Source organism: Cladophialophora immunda, assembly GCF_000835495.1.
Source record: "Cladophialophora immunda strain CBS 83496 unplaced genomic scaffold supercont1.4, whole genome shotgun sequence".
NCBI classification, from domain to species: Eukaryota; Fungi; Ascomycota; class Eurotiomycetes; order Chaetothyriales; family Herpotrichiellaceae; genus Cladophialophora; species Cladophialophora immunda.
In genome coordinates, this window is record NW_015622544.1 from 2414066 (window position 1) to 2429829 (window position 15764).

Sequence of the window (15764 nt, forward strand, 5' to 3'; positions counted from 1 at the left end):
CTATCTAGTACGTACCCACCTTCTCTCACCTCACAGACCCACCATCTATCTCCATGACAAAATATATCAATTGAACCCTCCAAATCTCTCTCAAGAATTCACACACAGAAAATTCCAATAAAAAAAACATCCAGTCTTCAGTCCCATCTCACGGCTCACACCCTGAGATGTGGTGGAGGCTGACAAGAACAGCAAGATTGGTTCAATGGTAGAATTCATCGTTGCCATCGATGAGACCCGTGTTCGATTCACGGATCTTGCACAGCCTTTCCTTTTTGCTCCGTTTCGGCGTTGTCGTCGATGTATTTTTGTTGGGGGGTTGGGTGTGGCAGGTGATTGAGGATTTAGTGTGGTTTACCTGGGGCGGAGGACTGCTCGGAGCTCGCAATGCATTCATTCCCACCATACATAGAACCCGCCTACATTGGATCGATCTGGATTGGTTAGTTGGTAGGTAAGGGGGGGGCGGAATACCTGCGTGGACTGGAGCGTGAGCGCGAGGGCGAGGGCGAGGGTGAGGTGAAGTGTGCAGAAAAATCTTTGTTAGTCGAATCCGCCAGATCCCACCACCTCGCTCGCTACGGATCCACAACAAGACAGCAAGTGGCGGTCGCTACACATGGCCACCTTGCATTTTCCGTCAGCTGGATGGAGAGGAGGGCGGAAGAGAATCACTTCTTTGTCCCTGAAACCAGACACCACGCCTCATGAGGAGGATCAATCAAGAGACTGGAGGGTCGATTTGGTACTGAAATCAGCTACGAGGACAGATGCTGCAGCAGTCGAAGTGGCAGCCGAGGTTGATATGCGATGCCAAAAAGCCAAGAAAATTCTCCACCTGGGGGTATTTCCGGGCTCTAGCTTCTTCAGGTATAGCGGGATTGGGGTGGATATCTGCCAGATACGAGGACTCTCTCCCCCTACACCATCCCTACTTTGTACCAACGTTTGATCAGGTCCTGAGACTAGAGAATGCATTGGCTTGCCCCCAAACCATGTCGTCCATAATCTCACCCGTAGCCCCCACATCACTCATCCTAGGCGAACCTTCCGCCACAACCTCATACACTCGAGCATGTCGGAGCCCACCTTCCCCATGACCGCATTGTTCGAACTCATCGCTTCTGCCACGACCGCGACAAGGGCGACGGCATGGCAAAACGCCACTTTATCCTTTTCCTTCTCCAGCAGACGGAACTGTTGTTTCTTCATCCCGCCAGCCGTGGCCCAGGCCATCCATTCGTCCAGGATCCCGATGATTCTCATTGCTTCGCTCTGTTCGTCTTCCACTTTCCCTTCTTCCTTCTGGGGTGGACTTGGATCCTGTAAGTCCACCACCATCAGATAACAAACAGCCTCGGCCAGGTCGTTCACAGTCCATTCCTTCCCCACTTCTCCCCTCTCTATCAACCATGTTAAGCACGCTTCACTGACGCGCTTGATGTCCATCCTCGGACTCGCAATCGCGTCAACGACTTTCCTTTCTTCCCTTTCCTGCCTCGCGGCAAGGGAGGTCATCATGTCATTGTGCCGCTGCTGTCTCTCGTTCGACTCCCGGTTCATCTTGTGGATCCGAGCTTGTTCCGGGGGCATGGTGGCCTCCAGTCTCTCTGCAGCGAGCCGAGCTTGAAGCCATTGCTGGTGTTGCCGTGCCAGCGTCATGCCGTCATTATGATCATCTTTTTGATACGACCACTGTGGTGCGTCGTTTTCGGAGAGAAGGCCAAGAAGGACCATCACACCGCACGGGATCGTGTCTTTGCGGACAAAGGTTTTGATCTCGGCGGGAGTTTCGAACGCCCAGAGACCGCCGCTGGTGGAGCTTTTATGGGCGAGCAACGCTGATGCCGCACAGGTAAACCATAGCGCTGCCGAGGATTGCTCGTATCTTCGGAATGGGGCGCAAACGAAGCCTGTTTCGATGTTGTTATGTTCCCAGAGGAGTTTTTGTATGCGGTTATCTTCAGTGTGGAACCGGAAGCTGCTGCTGTCCATGCTGTGTTTGTTTGCCGACTTCAAGCCCTCGATCCGCGTAGGTAAGTCTTTCTCATTTTCTTTCCGTTTTTCATTGGCTTCGAGCAAGGCAGGCTGAGTCAATCGTCCCCAGCCGGGAGGTAAGCTTTCCGCCCCTCTCATGTCTCTGACGGAGGTCGCTTCGTCTCGCGTCCATCGTATTGTTAGACTCAGTATCCCATCACTCTCATCAGGCATACTTGTTCGCAGCACCCAGTCGACGCCCCTTCCTCGTTTCTTAGTGCCTTCGTCACCATCGGCACCGTCATCCTCGGGTTTCTTCAGCAACACCGTCCCGCTCGGCGTCCATAACCCACCGCTCCTCAATTTCTCCCAGCCCATCCCTTCTGGCACAGCACCCCAATCCAGCAAGAACACTACCAAATCCTCAAAGCTCACTTCTGCAGGGGGTTCCCTCAATTCGTCCTCGTATTGGATTCTGTACAATCTTTTGCCAACAATGAGTTTCTTCCAGTGGAAGCCCCGCCAGCTGCCGCCTCGCAAAAAGCCACGGACGCGCCCTTCTTCGATCATGGACAGGGTGCTTTCTGCACGATCCAGTGTAAGGAGATGGTGGTGTTCTTCTGGCGCCTCTCTTCCCTCGGCCGTGGTTTTCCAGTATTCCTCATTTCCGCGCTCAAGAGGGGCGATAGTGTAGCGAGGTAACTCGACTTCGATAAGACTGGTCATTGGGGAGCTGCGGATGGTGAAGCCATCGTGCGGGCGCGTTGTGCTCACAGGTCTATGGCCGTGGTGGACGAGGGCGGCGCGGATCCGGCGCTGTGTAAGGATAGCGAGCATAAATGTGTACAGGATGGGAAGGACACCTAGGACGGCCAGCGGGACGCCGATGTAGGTGATGACGTCCGATGCGTTGGCCATTGTGTGCTCTTTGCGAGAAGGACGTCTCCGGAAGATAGTTCCTGGGCCTTCGCTTGGGAAAGTCAAGGAGGTCTCCAGTCACCTCTCACGGGATATATTGAGGAACGCAAGCCAGGCTGCATGGCAGAGTCATGCCTAGGAAGATGGCCGATGCTGGAGGGAGAGCTCATGTTTTAGAATTGTCAAGTCGAGCACAGTGGGCTGCGCAGTCTCTGCACGGACGGGGAAGTCCAGGCTATGATCAAATTGACTGGGTTGAGGGGCCAGAAGCAGAGAAAAGGGGTAAGCCAGGGGGTTGTGCTGTTTCAGCCTTGTCAGCCTTGCCAGCCTTGTCTTCACGTCTCCTTTCCCCTTCTTTCAAGCAGCATGGCCAAAGAAGCCTCCCATTATAAGTAGATGGACTTCTCTGATCCTTATACGAGTGAAGGTTCCTACCTTCCATCATCCTAATGAATCCTCAAAGGATGGTTCAGAGATATTACTTTGTCACGTGGTGAAGCTCCTTTGCCGCGTCAGCCTTATCGAGACTGATAAGGAACGAAGATACAATGTCGGAGCAGATTCAATCATGATATATATTCCTCCGCCAGACCTGTTGGCGCAGCATTATGAATCTATAGTTGAGCTCTGAACCGCCCATTAGAGGAGGTGATGCACTCCAAAGGGTGACTATGGCGTTTTTACCCCGGTTGCGAACCAGTGCGCAGACATGTCTCTGCATATGCCTTGGTCTCGCTGCGCTGCACCCAGCGGTGTCCGCCCAACAGATCCCGCTCAAATCCTCCGTACATGAGCCGCCCAGCTTCGACTTCACATCCACTGCTCCTCACATCTTCTCCTCACTTCGATATCTGTTGGAGCAGTGGCCCAACACGTACATTCCGAACGGACACTCGATTGTGCCGTGCGAGATTCCGGCTTTTACAAACCTCTACCATGGAAGACGAGATGAGAAACTCCCCTCGAGCCCGGAGTGGTTCGCGTTCGACGCCGAAATGTCCTACGGCATCATGGGCTCCAGCCGGAATTCGCACCTACTAACGTACCAGAACGTCAGGCCGGTCCAGTGTCTGTATTTCGACGGCATGTCCGCGGCGCTGATGGGCACGGGGCCGCTGGACTCGCAGATGGTGTTCTTGTGCGGCAACACGACCTGCTCCGAGGGCGCCAATGGGACGTGGCATAGTCTCTTTGACGAGTACGCTCGTGCCATGGCGCTGTGTGAGTGGGTGCAGAAGAACGAGCTGGGCGGGTTGGGTTGGGGCATCGAGGGCATCGTTCGGATGAATGCCGGTTTCGAGATCATCTGGTGCAACTTCACCAGCCCGAGCTTACGGCGAGTTAGCCACGTCAATGTTTCCGTGCCGTTACTACCTGAGAGTTTCAGAGACGACGTCTTGATTGGTGAAGCGGCGTTAATGGAATGGCTCATGCTCCCTGGGATGCTGGCCACGCGAACGAGCGCTGCTCCGTCAACCTCAGGTCGCGGTCCAGCATCGGAGATCCCAACAGGAGGCCCAGACATGCCTCTCCCGCCGAACTGGCGGAGCAAGGCCGAGCTGGAACCCTTCCTGCAGGCGCAGAGCTTCGAATGGTATCGCAGCGCAGCCTGGCACATGGGCAGTTCAGGTTCATCTACGGGCCGACCTGAGGGGCGAGTCAAGCCGAACTTCTGCGGATTTCTCAGCTACTATGATTCGATGCTCACGGAGCTCTCGTCCGCCTTCGCTGAAGAGGAAAGGATCCGTTTAAACCTGACCGCAGATGGAAACTGGAGAGGCCCAGGCCGTCGTGGGAACCACAGCCTCGCGGTGAAAGAACTCTCAACCCGGCGCCGCTCACACAACCTCTCCCAGATCACAAACTATGAAGCCAACATAATGAGCGAGGCCGTCCTCTACACCCTTCGCGCCCTCAACCACTCCTCGTCGTCCTGCACAGGCATCGACTGGGCCCAAAAGACAGTCGACATAACCTCCCGCTTCTCTCGACCGCTGACCCAGGTCCTTCAGGTTCTTACATCCCCGCCGGCCAACAACACGACCAACGCGACCTTCGTGAGGGAGTATATCGGCTCCCTCCGCTCGAAATCGCACGCCATGCTCATGCCCTACCTGGCTTATCCGCTGACCGCCGCTTCCCTCCCAGCAATCCACGCCCGCTGTACGACAAGCCAAACATCCGCGCTCCACGAACTCCGTTCCACCCTCCTCCCGACGGAACAATCCCTCGTCAACAACCTCGAGACCGTCCTCTCAACCATCTGCACCACGACCCTCTCACTAGCCTTCTCCGTCGAGCAGACCTGGCAGACATACTACCAGCACCACAACGCCTCCTCTCCGATCCCCACCGTCCCCGAGTCGGTCGTGCACGCCCTGGTCACGGAGCACAGTGCTTCCATCTCCCTGCTGCGCGCCTGGCTGGGCTGGTTCCCGGACGAGATACAATGCAACCGCGTCTGCGCCGTCGACGAATTCTGCTTCATCCCCATCTGGCCGCTCCTGTTCCTCGAGCCGCGGGGCGCACCTGGCGGCGGCCGTCGAACACCGCCACACCACCCACCGCCGCCTGGACGGGGGCGAGGGCCGGCACCACCCGGGCGAGGTCCACCACGTGGAGGCAACCCTTGGGGGGATTTGGAGAGCCAGTTGTGGGAGCCGCAGTGTTTGAAGGTTTTGGATTAGATTGGGAAAGTGGCCGGTTGGTGGTAGTGGTCCTGAAAGTCTACATGCGCCAAGGATGGAGAAATCTATATCTACATCATGCTGGTTCAAGCGCCGTGAGGAAAGACCTCGGGGGTCGTTCGGAAATAACAGGAGACAGTCCGGGTCGTCTTCACATCCGCCGAACTGTGTCATTATACTGTGCTGAACTTAGCAAGACAGGAGAATTTACGAAACGACTCCGTTGATCTATATAGAGAGACTTCGAGCCGGCACGAGGCTAGCTGGAAAGGGGGATATCATTGGACAGCCAAGTATCTGCAAGCCGAACGAACTGAGAGGCCTTAGTTAAATAGAGGAGAGTCAATGTTTTTCCGAGTCTGCACAGTAGAATTGTGAACGGAATGTGGGATGCTATGGTTTCCTCGTCCGCTGGGAGCAGATATACAGTACGGTAGAGTACAAAGGCTCGTGTGGCGGGTGCACGTGACAGGCCGTGGCTGACATAATCTTACCACGTGATCTAGAGTTACCTGCAAAGGGCTCCCCTCCAGTGCCCCGGGTGTCGACTACGGACAGCAGCACGACAGGAACATTCGATCGATTTTCTGGTGGTGAGGACTGCAGACTGTTCCACCGTCCATATTTGGTGCAGATTCTGGCTGCATGCATTTCGTCACCCGCCGCAGAATTTTTGCATGGGCCAGATAAATTTTTTACGTGCTTGGTGATTGGGCGAATCGAAGGGCCTCCGCCTGCGCCGCCTGCGCAGAAATCTTTGCCCAGTCCAATCGATCTCGCCGACCAATCTCTTCCTGCTCCATCTCCACAGAACTACGTCTTTTCGTTGCGAAGAAAGAATTTTGTGCAAACGACCGTGCAGAGAACTAAGACTTGCCTTCGTAAGGCTCTGATACTTCTGCTTCCTCTTGCCTGCACGAGAATCGCCATCGCGTTCATGTGCTTCCCCAGCATCTTCACCTCTCAAGTAAGTGTTTTTCTTTCCTGGCTTGCCCCCCCGCCAGCAGCCCACTGATAAGCACCTCATTTCGTTGTGTCACTGCAATACCAACGTCATTTGCAATCTCATGCTAACATATCGACTTCTAGGATTACATTAGTGGTAACTACTGACCTCCCTTTGGACTTCTTGACCTCGCTGACGCGGATGGTAGATCACTTGTGGAAGGCCCAGGCAAACTAGCGGTCAGGAAGAAGGAAAAACATACGAGTCATAATATTTCAAGATGTTTTCGAGGGCTTTGAAACAGTCAACTCTGGTGCCCAAGGCGGCCAACGTCTACTCGAGCGTCTCTGCTTTGCGAGCTCGGTCCCTGGCCACTGTGGCGGACAATACTCCTCGACAGCAACATCTGCCTGTCCACAAGCAGTTCAAGAGCACCTCCCCTTCTCGAGAAAGGGCGACGTTTACCATCCGAAACGGACCCATCTTTGACGGAGTGTCCTTTGGTGCCCGGAGCAACGTCTCAGGAGAAGCTGTGTTCACAACCTCTCTTGTGGGATATCCCGAGTCCCTCACCGACCCCTCCTACCGCGGCCAGATTCTGGTCTTCACCCAACCCTTGATCGGCAATTATGGTGTCCCATCTAATGCTCGAGATGAGCATGGACTTCTGAAATATTTCGAGAGCCCAAACATTCAAGCCGTGGGAGTGGTCGTTGCGGATGTGGCAGAGAAATATTCTCATTGGACTGCAGTGGAGAGTCTGAGCGAATGGTGTGCGAGGGAAGGTGTGCCAGCCATCAGTGGTGTCGACACCCGAGCCATTGTGACCTACCTACGGGAGCAAGGTTCTAGCCTGGCCAGAATCACCATCGGAGAGGAATATGACCAAGACCAGGATGAGGCTTTCATTGATCCTGAGCAGATCAATCTTGTCCGAAAAGTCAGCACCAAGGCTCCTTTCCATGTCAGCGCTGCGTCACCAAATGCCCACGTCGCTGTGATCGATTGTGGAGTCAAGGAGAATATCCTCCGCAGTCTCGTCAGCCGGGGTGCTAGCGCCACTGTCTTCCCATTCGACTACCCGATCCACAAGGTCGCCCACCACTTCGACGGTGTTTTCATCTCCAACGGTCCTGGTGACCCGACTCACTGCCAAGATACTGTTTACCATCTCCGAAAGTTGATGGACGCCTCTCAAATCCCTATCATGGGCATCTGTTTGGGTCACCAGCTGCTCGCCTTGGCAACTGGAGCCAGGACTATCAAGCTCAAGTACGGCAACCGAGCACACAACATCCCAGCCCTTGATCTCACGACCGGGAAATGTCACATCACCAGTCAGAATCATGGCTACGCTGTTGATGCATCAACTTTGCCCAAGGGCTGGAAGCCTTACTTCCTCAACTTGAACGACAACTCCAACGAAGGTAAGCAAGCTCTCCTAGTCAAGATCCAACCTCAAGTACTTACAATGCCATACAGGTCTCATCCATGAATCTCGCCCCATCTTCTCCACGCAGTTCCATCCCGAAGCCAAGGGCGGCCCGCTTGACTCGTCGTACTTGTTCGATATGTACCTGGACAACGTCCAGAAATACAGGGAGAACCAGGCGGCGTCTCAACCTTACCGGGACAGCAAGCCGAGCCCCCTGCTGGTCGATCTCCTGGCCAAGGAGAGGGTGGGTGTCGATCTGACCCAGGGCATCCAGAACATGATGGCGTCGACCACGCAGGAACCCGAGCGCGTGTACGCAGCCGGTGCGGCTTAATGATCCAAATCGAACGGGATACGGATATGTGGCGTAACTTGGGATTGGGTACCCCTTTTTTTTTGATGTAGCAAGTTTCACAAATTGACATTTGATTTGTTGTACGCCCCATCACCTCAAGACTATACGCCATAACTCCTTCGCTACTGGCCCATCGTGATTCCACGTCGTAAATGCATCAACGCCACATCAAAGGTCAAGAAAAACATTGTTCAAACACTCGTGCCCGATGCCACTGATCAATCCTCCGTACCCACTCCCACATACTCCCCAGCGCCGACGCCGCCGGATCCGCACCACATCTCGGCTTGCTCACACGAATGCATCGGGAGAAGATGAGCCCTCGGAGAGTTGCCTGACCGAGTCGGAGTCGTACTGGGGCTGGATCATGGGCCGTTGCTTGGAGCACTTCCGCCGGATCTTGGGCAGGCGGTAGAAGCCGAAGCCGAAGGTGTTGCCGCCGGTGCCGTAGCCCCGCGTGACCTGGGACGCGTCGAGCATGCTCTTGATCCAGGCCAGGTAGTCCAGGTTGTCCTCGAGGGCCTTGCTCGCCAGGCCCAGCGGGAACAGCCAGAACAGGGCCGAGTCCCGAGAACTCTTGGACGCGAGCAGCTGGAACTCGAACGCCCGGCAGATCTCGACGGCCGGCTCGACCAGCGAGTCGACGTCGCCCGGAAGGAAGAGGGCAGCGCCCGTGCCCGCGCCCGCGGGCTGCGTCGTCGGCAGGCGGACGGACGGCGGGGATTCCTGTTCCGGGGGTTTCAGCGTCCACAGCACGCCTAGCAGGAACAGCAGGATGGCGTTGTATAGCGACAGCTCCGCGGCTTTGGTGAAGGAGGAGAAGACCAGGACTTTGCGGACCGGCCGCGGCTGGGTGAGGAGTTGGTCGGCCGGCAGCGTCTCCGGGTCCACCTCCCACGCGACCGTCGGGTTCATTTCTTCCCACTGCCACCGCCAGTTGTGGGCTTTGGCGATCTGGTACTCGATGCGCTGGATGAGTTCGAGCCGGAACTGTTCAGACGGCGCCTGCTCGAGCTGCGCCTGGTCCTGCAGGAACCCAGGTATGTGGACCAGGATGTCGACCAGGCGGTTCTGCGGATTCTTGTTGTATTCGCCGCATATCGCCCATGGTTCGCTCAGCCATTCTGGTTGCTCCAGAAAGGTTCTGGTTCTCGTGATCAGCGAGACGGTGACCTGCAGCAGCCGAAATGTCAGCATCAGTTTCAACATCGGTGAGCTGTGCCCTGCTTACCAGCGTTGCCCGGCAGGATTCAAAGGCAAACCTCAACGGACCGGTCGCGAACCTCTCTGGACCGCATATTTGGATGAGCTTCAGCAGCCCTTGGATGTGGAACGCAGAGGCCTGGGGATCGGGGGTACTCGACTGTTTATGTGTTTGGTCAGCCTGCGGAGGGCACCCCCTGGTAAGCGAGGGTTGCAGCTAACTTACGGAGTGCATGAGAAGGATCATGATAGGTACGATCAGATTCTCACTACCCGGCGCCCCCACATTGGACAGTCGAGATGATAGGGCCCGAACTGTCTTGTCGTAATGTATGGCGCCGTTTACTTCTATCTCGGCTTGCCGATGGTGCCTGCCGAAAATGGTGAGGGAAAACGCTCGACAGGCCTCCAGCGACAGGGCGTCAAGCTTCCCTTCGGCCGACATCTGGAGCCAGGGCGAGCCATAGCTGCTCCACACGAAATTGTCAAAGAGATAGGAGAACTGGATATTGTCTCTGAAGGCAACAAAGCTCAGCTCCTGGGGCATGGAACCGGAGCTCGAGGGCGGACTGTCATTGGACCTGAGTACAAGATTCTGGGGCACACCTCCAGTCGTCGGGGGAGGGTCTTTGCTGGTCTTTGTTGAAGCCGATGTCGCGGGTTCTGCCTGATCTGAAAAGGTGTGGAAACGCATCTCCAGCTTCCTCTCATACCCAGCGCACGCGTATCCGGCCTTTTCGCATCGCTTACACGTCGGACGAGCTTCATCTGAGACGCCACGAGTGTCAGCCATTGGTCTGCAGGGAGACGCCCGAGACACACCACCACGACGGTTTACGTACCACACTTGACCCTCCTTTTCAAACAGGTATGACAGCCCTTGCTGCGTCCAGGAACACCAACCATGTTGATGAAGAAAAGTCGACTATCTCTGCATCTCGTCCATTGATGCCCCAAAAGGGAGGACCACACTTTATATCAACCCCGATGAATAAGGAACCCCTGCGAGGCTTTGTGGGTTTCTGTCATGGACGCTGGACATGCTCACGCCCATTTCAGCGGGCTCCACAAGGACGAGCTGTACACATATTGCTGCAAGGACGATCATTCGCAGGCTCGGGGAAAACGGGCCTCAGCCCCAATTGGTAGCTCTAGTGCCTAAAGAAACGGTGTTTGTGTCTGAGGCGTTTGGAATTGCGGGCCGAGATTTCCATTGCTCAAGCGATCGCATACGAGTAGCTAGCCTGAAGCAGCATCAGCTCAAGCGTGCGGCAGCCCCGATCAGGTTCGAGCTTGGCCGTTGTGGCCGTTTCCAAGTGGACTGGGGGCCCGATTGAATGGCGTCAGTGATTTGAATACACACCCTAGAGATCATTAGCGAGTTTAGCGACAATGGCTGCATCCTGGACTGAAGGCTGTGAGAGGTCGACGAGGTGGATGGGCTGCTGACTTGACTCTTTGTTGCGGTCCATCTCATGATTCCTGATGAGGAAAGGCGCAGGTCTTGGCACTCTCCGGGGGCTGAGTCGCAGTGGTTTCTCAAATTCCCACGACGCCAACCCTCCAAGCCATCAATTTAGTCTGTATTATTTGATATACATCTTTCAGCCTTGGACCACAGCTCCCACGCTCCGTCACCACTGGAACCATTCCAGCTGCGTCAAGCTTCTGACAAATTCGTTCTCGAGACTGCGATGCTGCACAGCATTCTCCTCGCCCCGATCCAAGTACCTACGTCCCATTCTGGCCCCCACCGCCTGAAGCCGCCAGTTCTTCTATAAGCGAGACGAGAGAGCCTCAGAGTTCCCCGACGGCCCAGCGATTGGCGGCATGCTGCTGAATAATAAGCCCTCACAAAGCCAAGATCCACAACTATACGAGACACCTCAAGAGGTCGGGGTACACAGACTCTCCTCCTTGCTCTGGAGCTTCTGCTTGGTATCTGGATGCCTAGGGGGTCGCCCAATGGGCTTCATTCGGCCGAGTGCGACGACAGGTGGACGGCGTTAATACCCTACTCCCTACACGAGCTTTATCCGGCAAGATCATCGCTTCCTCTTGCGGTGAATGGTCCACTGCTCGCACCTCCAGGTGCTGGCTGCAGGTCCCGGCACATTCATCAAATTATCTAATACAATGCTTGACCCTCCCCAAGCTTCACACCTAAGCAATTATGTTAGCCGCTGGCTCGTGGACACTCGGACCCGGAGATGGGAAGTTCCAGGTAGGCTTTTGACTTCTACGGCCAAACCGGCACTGGTGGACTCGCAAGTGAATGCTCTCGGTGACCTTGGACACCCGACGAATCAAGCCTACAAGCAATGATTGTATGACGTAGCGACATCTATCATTCGTTGTGCGATGCGGCACTCCCGCAGAGGCTTCACGGGCAGAAATTACACGTTGTGCCAGAGTTCCTCGAACCAGAAAAGGACGATATCCAGTGTGAGACAGAAGGGTTCTTCCTAACCCACCAGACGCGTTCAGACTGATAAAACAAGAGGCTAGGAGAAACGCTCAGTTGTATCTCGCCTTGGACTTCCTGTCCCTTGACAAAATGTGCTCGCAGATGCAACCGGTCATCCTTTTCTTCAGGTACCCCAGTTGCTGCACCCATTTGAGTTCGCCACTACATGTGTCGCAGAGTACAATGCCCGGCGTTGTGAATGCTGTTCATGCGAGACACGTGTAGGCGTTGGCAGCGCGTTGGCAGCGCGTTGGCAGCGTTACCTAGCAAGGGAGCAATGTCGGTGTGAAGTCCTTCGAAGGAGCAAAGTACCCACCGCGTCTCGGGGGTCAGTTGCGCATAGTCCTTCGGGTAATAAGCCCACGTGCTCCCTCCTCTACGGAACAATAGACTCTATTGTTTTGTTTCGCTCGACCGGCACGACGGTAGATCGACCTCGTCGATAGAAACCTTCGAAAGATTTCAGTTGTTTAACATCAATACCCAGAGCGGGTGCAGAAGATCGTTGATGAAGCCCCTCAGCGGAACTCATTTAGACAACTCACCCATGTTTTCCAGAACGGCTCGAGCCTAATCCCTTCATCTTGACCGTTATGACTTGCCTGATCGTGATCCATTCAGGACGTTGAGCCGTGCTTCAGATATGAGTTCATGTTGTTCGGTCATTGCCGGACGATCGGACGACTCACTGCGCACGCAACACACTGATCAATCCTTCGTGGTTCGACGTTGGCAATCGCTCCCTGTGATATCGGCGCCGGCACTCCTCGGCGAGCTCTTACCTTTCATCCACATGGTATTCCCCAGTATGCAGTCTGGCTTTCTGCTACCATTGACTCTATGGTGGTGTGAGCGGTAGAATGTCTCTTCAACATCAAGATACGTGCCCCAGTCGATGGAGACATTAGTGCAGAGGTCGACCGTGTCCGCGTATTGCAGCTCAACGAGGTCAAATCGCGTTGACGCAACCGAGAATAGAAAAGTCTTTCGTGTGTACTTTCAACGCAAGGCAGATTTCCTCAACAAGCCAGGTTGCAAATTGACATTCTGGACATGTCGCTCACATTTTGTTACTCCTTTCCAGGCGAATGCCAAAAGATCTTACTCCATCTTGGTCGTTACGAAGTAGATGCACGACAATCGATGCAAGACTGAACGGCGAAACAGTCACGTCCATGAGGTCATTTTGTCCAAACATCTGTCTTGCTCGCTCGAGAAACGGGTGGAACATGGATGAACGGAGCCGTGTGAAGCAGGTACTGACTGAATGGGCTGAATCTCTCAGTGCTCCCGAGCGAGTCCTGGCCAGCCCGTACTTCGGAGATTATAGCAGTCCATATCCCGTCCTTCGCAAACTCGGAGTCAGGCAGCCAGACAGATAGTCCACCCAGAGAATTGAAGCAAGAAGGGGTAGCTCAATCTAGCGCAGCTGCAACCAAAGGGATAAAGGAGACATCGGGGTTCGGGGAATTCGAGCATTCGCGGTGGATGATATCCCCTCGTTCAATGTGGTCGACGAGGCCGCGGCGGCCTGGATTGAAGTTGCGATAGATCTGCAGTGCTAGAAAGTGATCATCGGAGATGAAAGACCCTGAATTCTAAAAATGCAATTGTCGACTCATGGAGCATACATCCCCTGACGCGGCTTGGTAGCAGTCTTCAACTTGCACCCATCGCAGCTATACGGCGGTGGAGTTATTGAAGAGCAAAATTTCCCCTAAGAAACTTACCCCTAACGGGAGCCCCTGCTCGCCCGCGCGGAGGGTTATAGTTTTGCGAACATCATTTCTTTGCCGGTTTGCGAGAATCGTCGTTGCAGCGCGTGGTGATGACTTTGAGGGAAGTGGACTGCTGGTTCGAATATGCAGGGCCCGATCGGCAGACGTTATTGAATGTGTGTACACCAACGTCGCTGTCAACGGAGAAGACAAAGAACAAACGTAGAAGCATCTGTATCAAGTCTTGGCATTCAACTATACCCCTCCTTTGTATGACAGAGTCGAGGTGGGATGTGCTGGAGGCGGTGATTCCTCACTCGATCTGGGGTGCTAGGGGGTCTTACCCGAGCTGGAAGAGGGTGAAATGGGAAGCCCGATGTGTGTATCCAACCCCAAGGTCCAAGAGCGACAAAAGGCGCTTGATTCGCCGAAAGCCAGCATAAGCGAATCATTGGCTTGCGGCCACAGTACCAACTGGATGGAAAGCGACGCTAAGTCAAGCTGTCATTGCTCGAGCCATAAGGTTGTGGTCAGTTGAACTTGGCTCGCGGTCGCGAGCTGAGACTGTGCCGTTTAGCCACTATCAGCCCACAAAAACCTGCCGAGAAACCCTGAGTTCGGAACGTCCACATCAAATAAGGACAACCGGGCATTTAAAGCATGTTCCCCACATTAGGGGCGGAGAAGACGAGGTCCGAGCCTGACTCCGAAGCCTGGTCTTGCGGGTGATGCCTCCGGCAACCCTCTGGTTGAGCCAGAAGACGAATCGCAGACTGTGAGAGATTGAGGCAGCAAGTATGGAAAGGAAGATGAACATTGTCGTATTTCGGTGTTGTTGACGAGACAATCTGGCAGCACAATCCCAATGACGTACCTCGTCAGACTTCAAGGTACCGCCTTGCATTGTGCTTCTCGTTAATGTTGAGAGAGGTGGGGGAATGAACCTAGACATAGCCGGACTAGGAGATGATCGTCATGAGGGCAAGATAGGTTTTCTTAGCGCAGTGGCTTCCTCTCGTTTGCTGACGCTCTGATCCGGCACGAGAGCCGAAGATGAAAAGACCCGTGCAGTCCGCGAAATCCTCGAGATCACAACATGGGTCTCGCAGACACCAGGCCAGTAAAGGTTGGGGGACAAGGATGTTGCTCCCAGGGGGTAACGTCATCAGGGAAAGGAGCTGGCTCTCTGCATCGAAGATTGTGCCGCAATCTGCCAGATATCCCTCAACGCAAGCACCTAGTTTGGTCCTGCAGAGTCATGTCAATGCAGCTTTCTGAACTCTGTTTTTCCAATGCAAGGACGAGTGACTATGGCAGCACTCCCGCGCCAGACTTAAGGGATGACAGCTGGGGTTGATGCCTGCGGTAATTGGACCCTAACCCTGGACATCCACAGAGTGGTAAGATGGTTAGCGAAGCCAAGGCCAGATGACAGATCCCGGAGGAACAGATGCTGCTCCTCCAGGTTAGGCCACAAGCAAGGAGCTCAAATTACGTACAGGTGATTGGCAGAAGCCCCAGAAAGCATGTGAATCCAGGTTGAGACAGGGCAGGATGCGAGGATGGAGGGCGCAGGATGAAGGTTTTGGAAACTGGAGCCGCAGGGAGGTGAAAAAACCACGGGCGATTGTTTCCCGGGCCTGATTTTGAGGAATAGCGTATCTCAATGAAGCAAGGGGACGGACAGGGAGCAGCCAAATGCAGTCTTTGACTTTGGGATGGAGGAGGAGGTGGACGAGTTTGTCGTGTGTCGGCTCCCCGCCTTTCAAGATTTCCAGCTTTTTTCCACCTTTGCAGGCTTTGCACCATGCCACATCCGAGGGCAGCGGACAGTGTTGACGCAGAAAGTTTGCTGTGTTTGTGGAGTTTGTGGTTGACAGATGGCGCTAGTTGGGCTAGTGGAGCTAGGGGATCTAGTGGAGTCTAGCGTAGTGGCCGCCACCAATCGCCCGTCCGCCCTCGGCCCGTCACTAATCCGCGCATCCAACCACAGCAACCACTTCCCCCCCAAAATGCACGTCAATCCTACAAGCCACTCGACTCCATACACCGAGATCC

General features: G+C 54.8%; 5 protein-coding genes and 1 non-coding gene across 7 annotated transcripts; 4 read left to right on the forward strand and 2 right to left on the reverse strand.

The window, feature by feature from the left end:
- The first annotated feature begins 107 nt into the window (after positions 1 to 107).
- PV07_07228 (uncharacterized protein) lies at positions 108 to 953 on the forward strand. The gene has a single exon (XM_016394292.1). It carries the CDS (start codon positions 620 to 622, stop codon positions 950 to 952), a length of 333 nt encoding a protein of 110 aa, XP_016247711.1. The 5' UTR covers positions 108 to 619; the 3' UTR covers position 953.
- On the forward strand, positions 192 to 262 carry PV07_07229. Its single transcript has one exon. It is a non-coding gene; the product is annotated as a tRNA-Gly (tRNA).
- On the reverse strand, positions 782 to 3120 carry PV07_07230 (uncharacterized protein). Its single transcript, XM_016394293.1, has one exon. It carries the CDS (start codon positions 2893 to 2895, stop codon positions 1033 to 1035), a length of 1863 nt encoding a protein of 620 aa, XP_016247712.1. The 5' UTR covers positions 2896 to 3120; the 3' UTR covers positions 782 to 1032.
- A 446-nt stretch (positions 3121 to 3566) lies between these two features.
- PV07_07231 (uncharacterized protein) lies at positions 3567 to 5920 on the forward strand (the record flags this gene model as incomplete). The annotated part of the gene is made up of 1 exon (XM_016394294.1): positions 3567 to 5920. The coding sequence occupies one exon, from the start codon at positions 3567 to 3569 to the stop codon at positions 5580 to 5582; it is 2016 nt and encodes a 671-aa protein (XP_016247713.1). The 3' UTR covers positions 5583 to 5920.
- A 386-nt stretch (positions 5921 to 6306) lies between these two features.
- Positions 6307 to 8569, forward strand: PV07_07232 (carbamoyl-phosphate synthase arginine-specific small chain). Its single transcript, XM_016394295.1, has 4 exons — positions 6307 to 6549; positions 6672 to 6684; positions 6737 to 7955; positions 8011 to 8569. Exons 3-4 carry the CDS (start codon positions 6809 to 6811, stop codon positions 8295 to 8297), a joined length of 1434 nt encoding a protein of 477 aa, XP_016247714.1. The 5' UTR covers positions 6307 to 6549; positions 6672 to 6684; positions 6737 to 6808; the 3' UTR covers positions 8298 to 8569.
- PV07_07233 lies at positions 8330 to 10920 on the reverse strand. 2 transcript variants are annotated; one of them, XM_016394297.1, is made up of 5 exons: positions 10885 to 10920; positions 10364 to 10765; positions 9748 to 10289; positions 9550 to 9681; positions 8330 to 9491 (listed from the first exon to the last, which is right to left on the reverse strand). In XM_016394297.1, the coding sequence occupies exons 2-5, from the start codon at positions 10425 to 10427 to the stop codon at positions 8610 to 8612; spliced, it is 1620 nt and encodes a 539-aa protein (XP_016247716.1). In that variant the 5' UTR covers positions 10428 to 10765; positions 10885 to 10920; the 3' UTR covers positions 8330 to 8609. The 2 variants fall into 2 exon arrangements, with proteins under 2 accessions (XP_016247716.1, XP_016247715.1); XM_016394296.1 differs by having other exon boundaries at positions 10364 to 10920.
- Positions 10921 to 15764: the final 4844 nt, after the last annotated feature.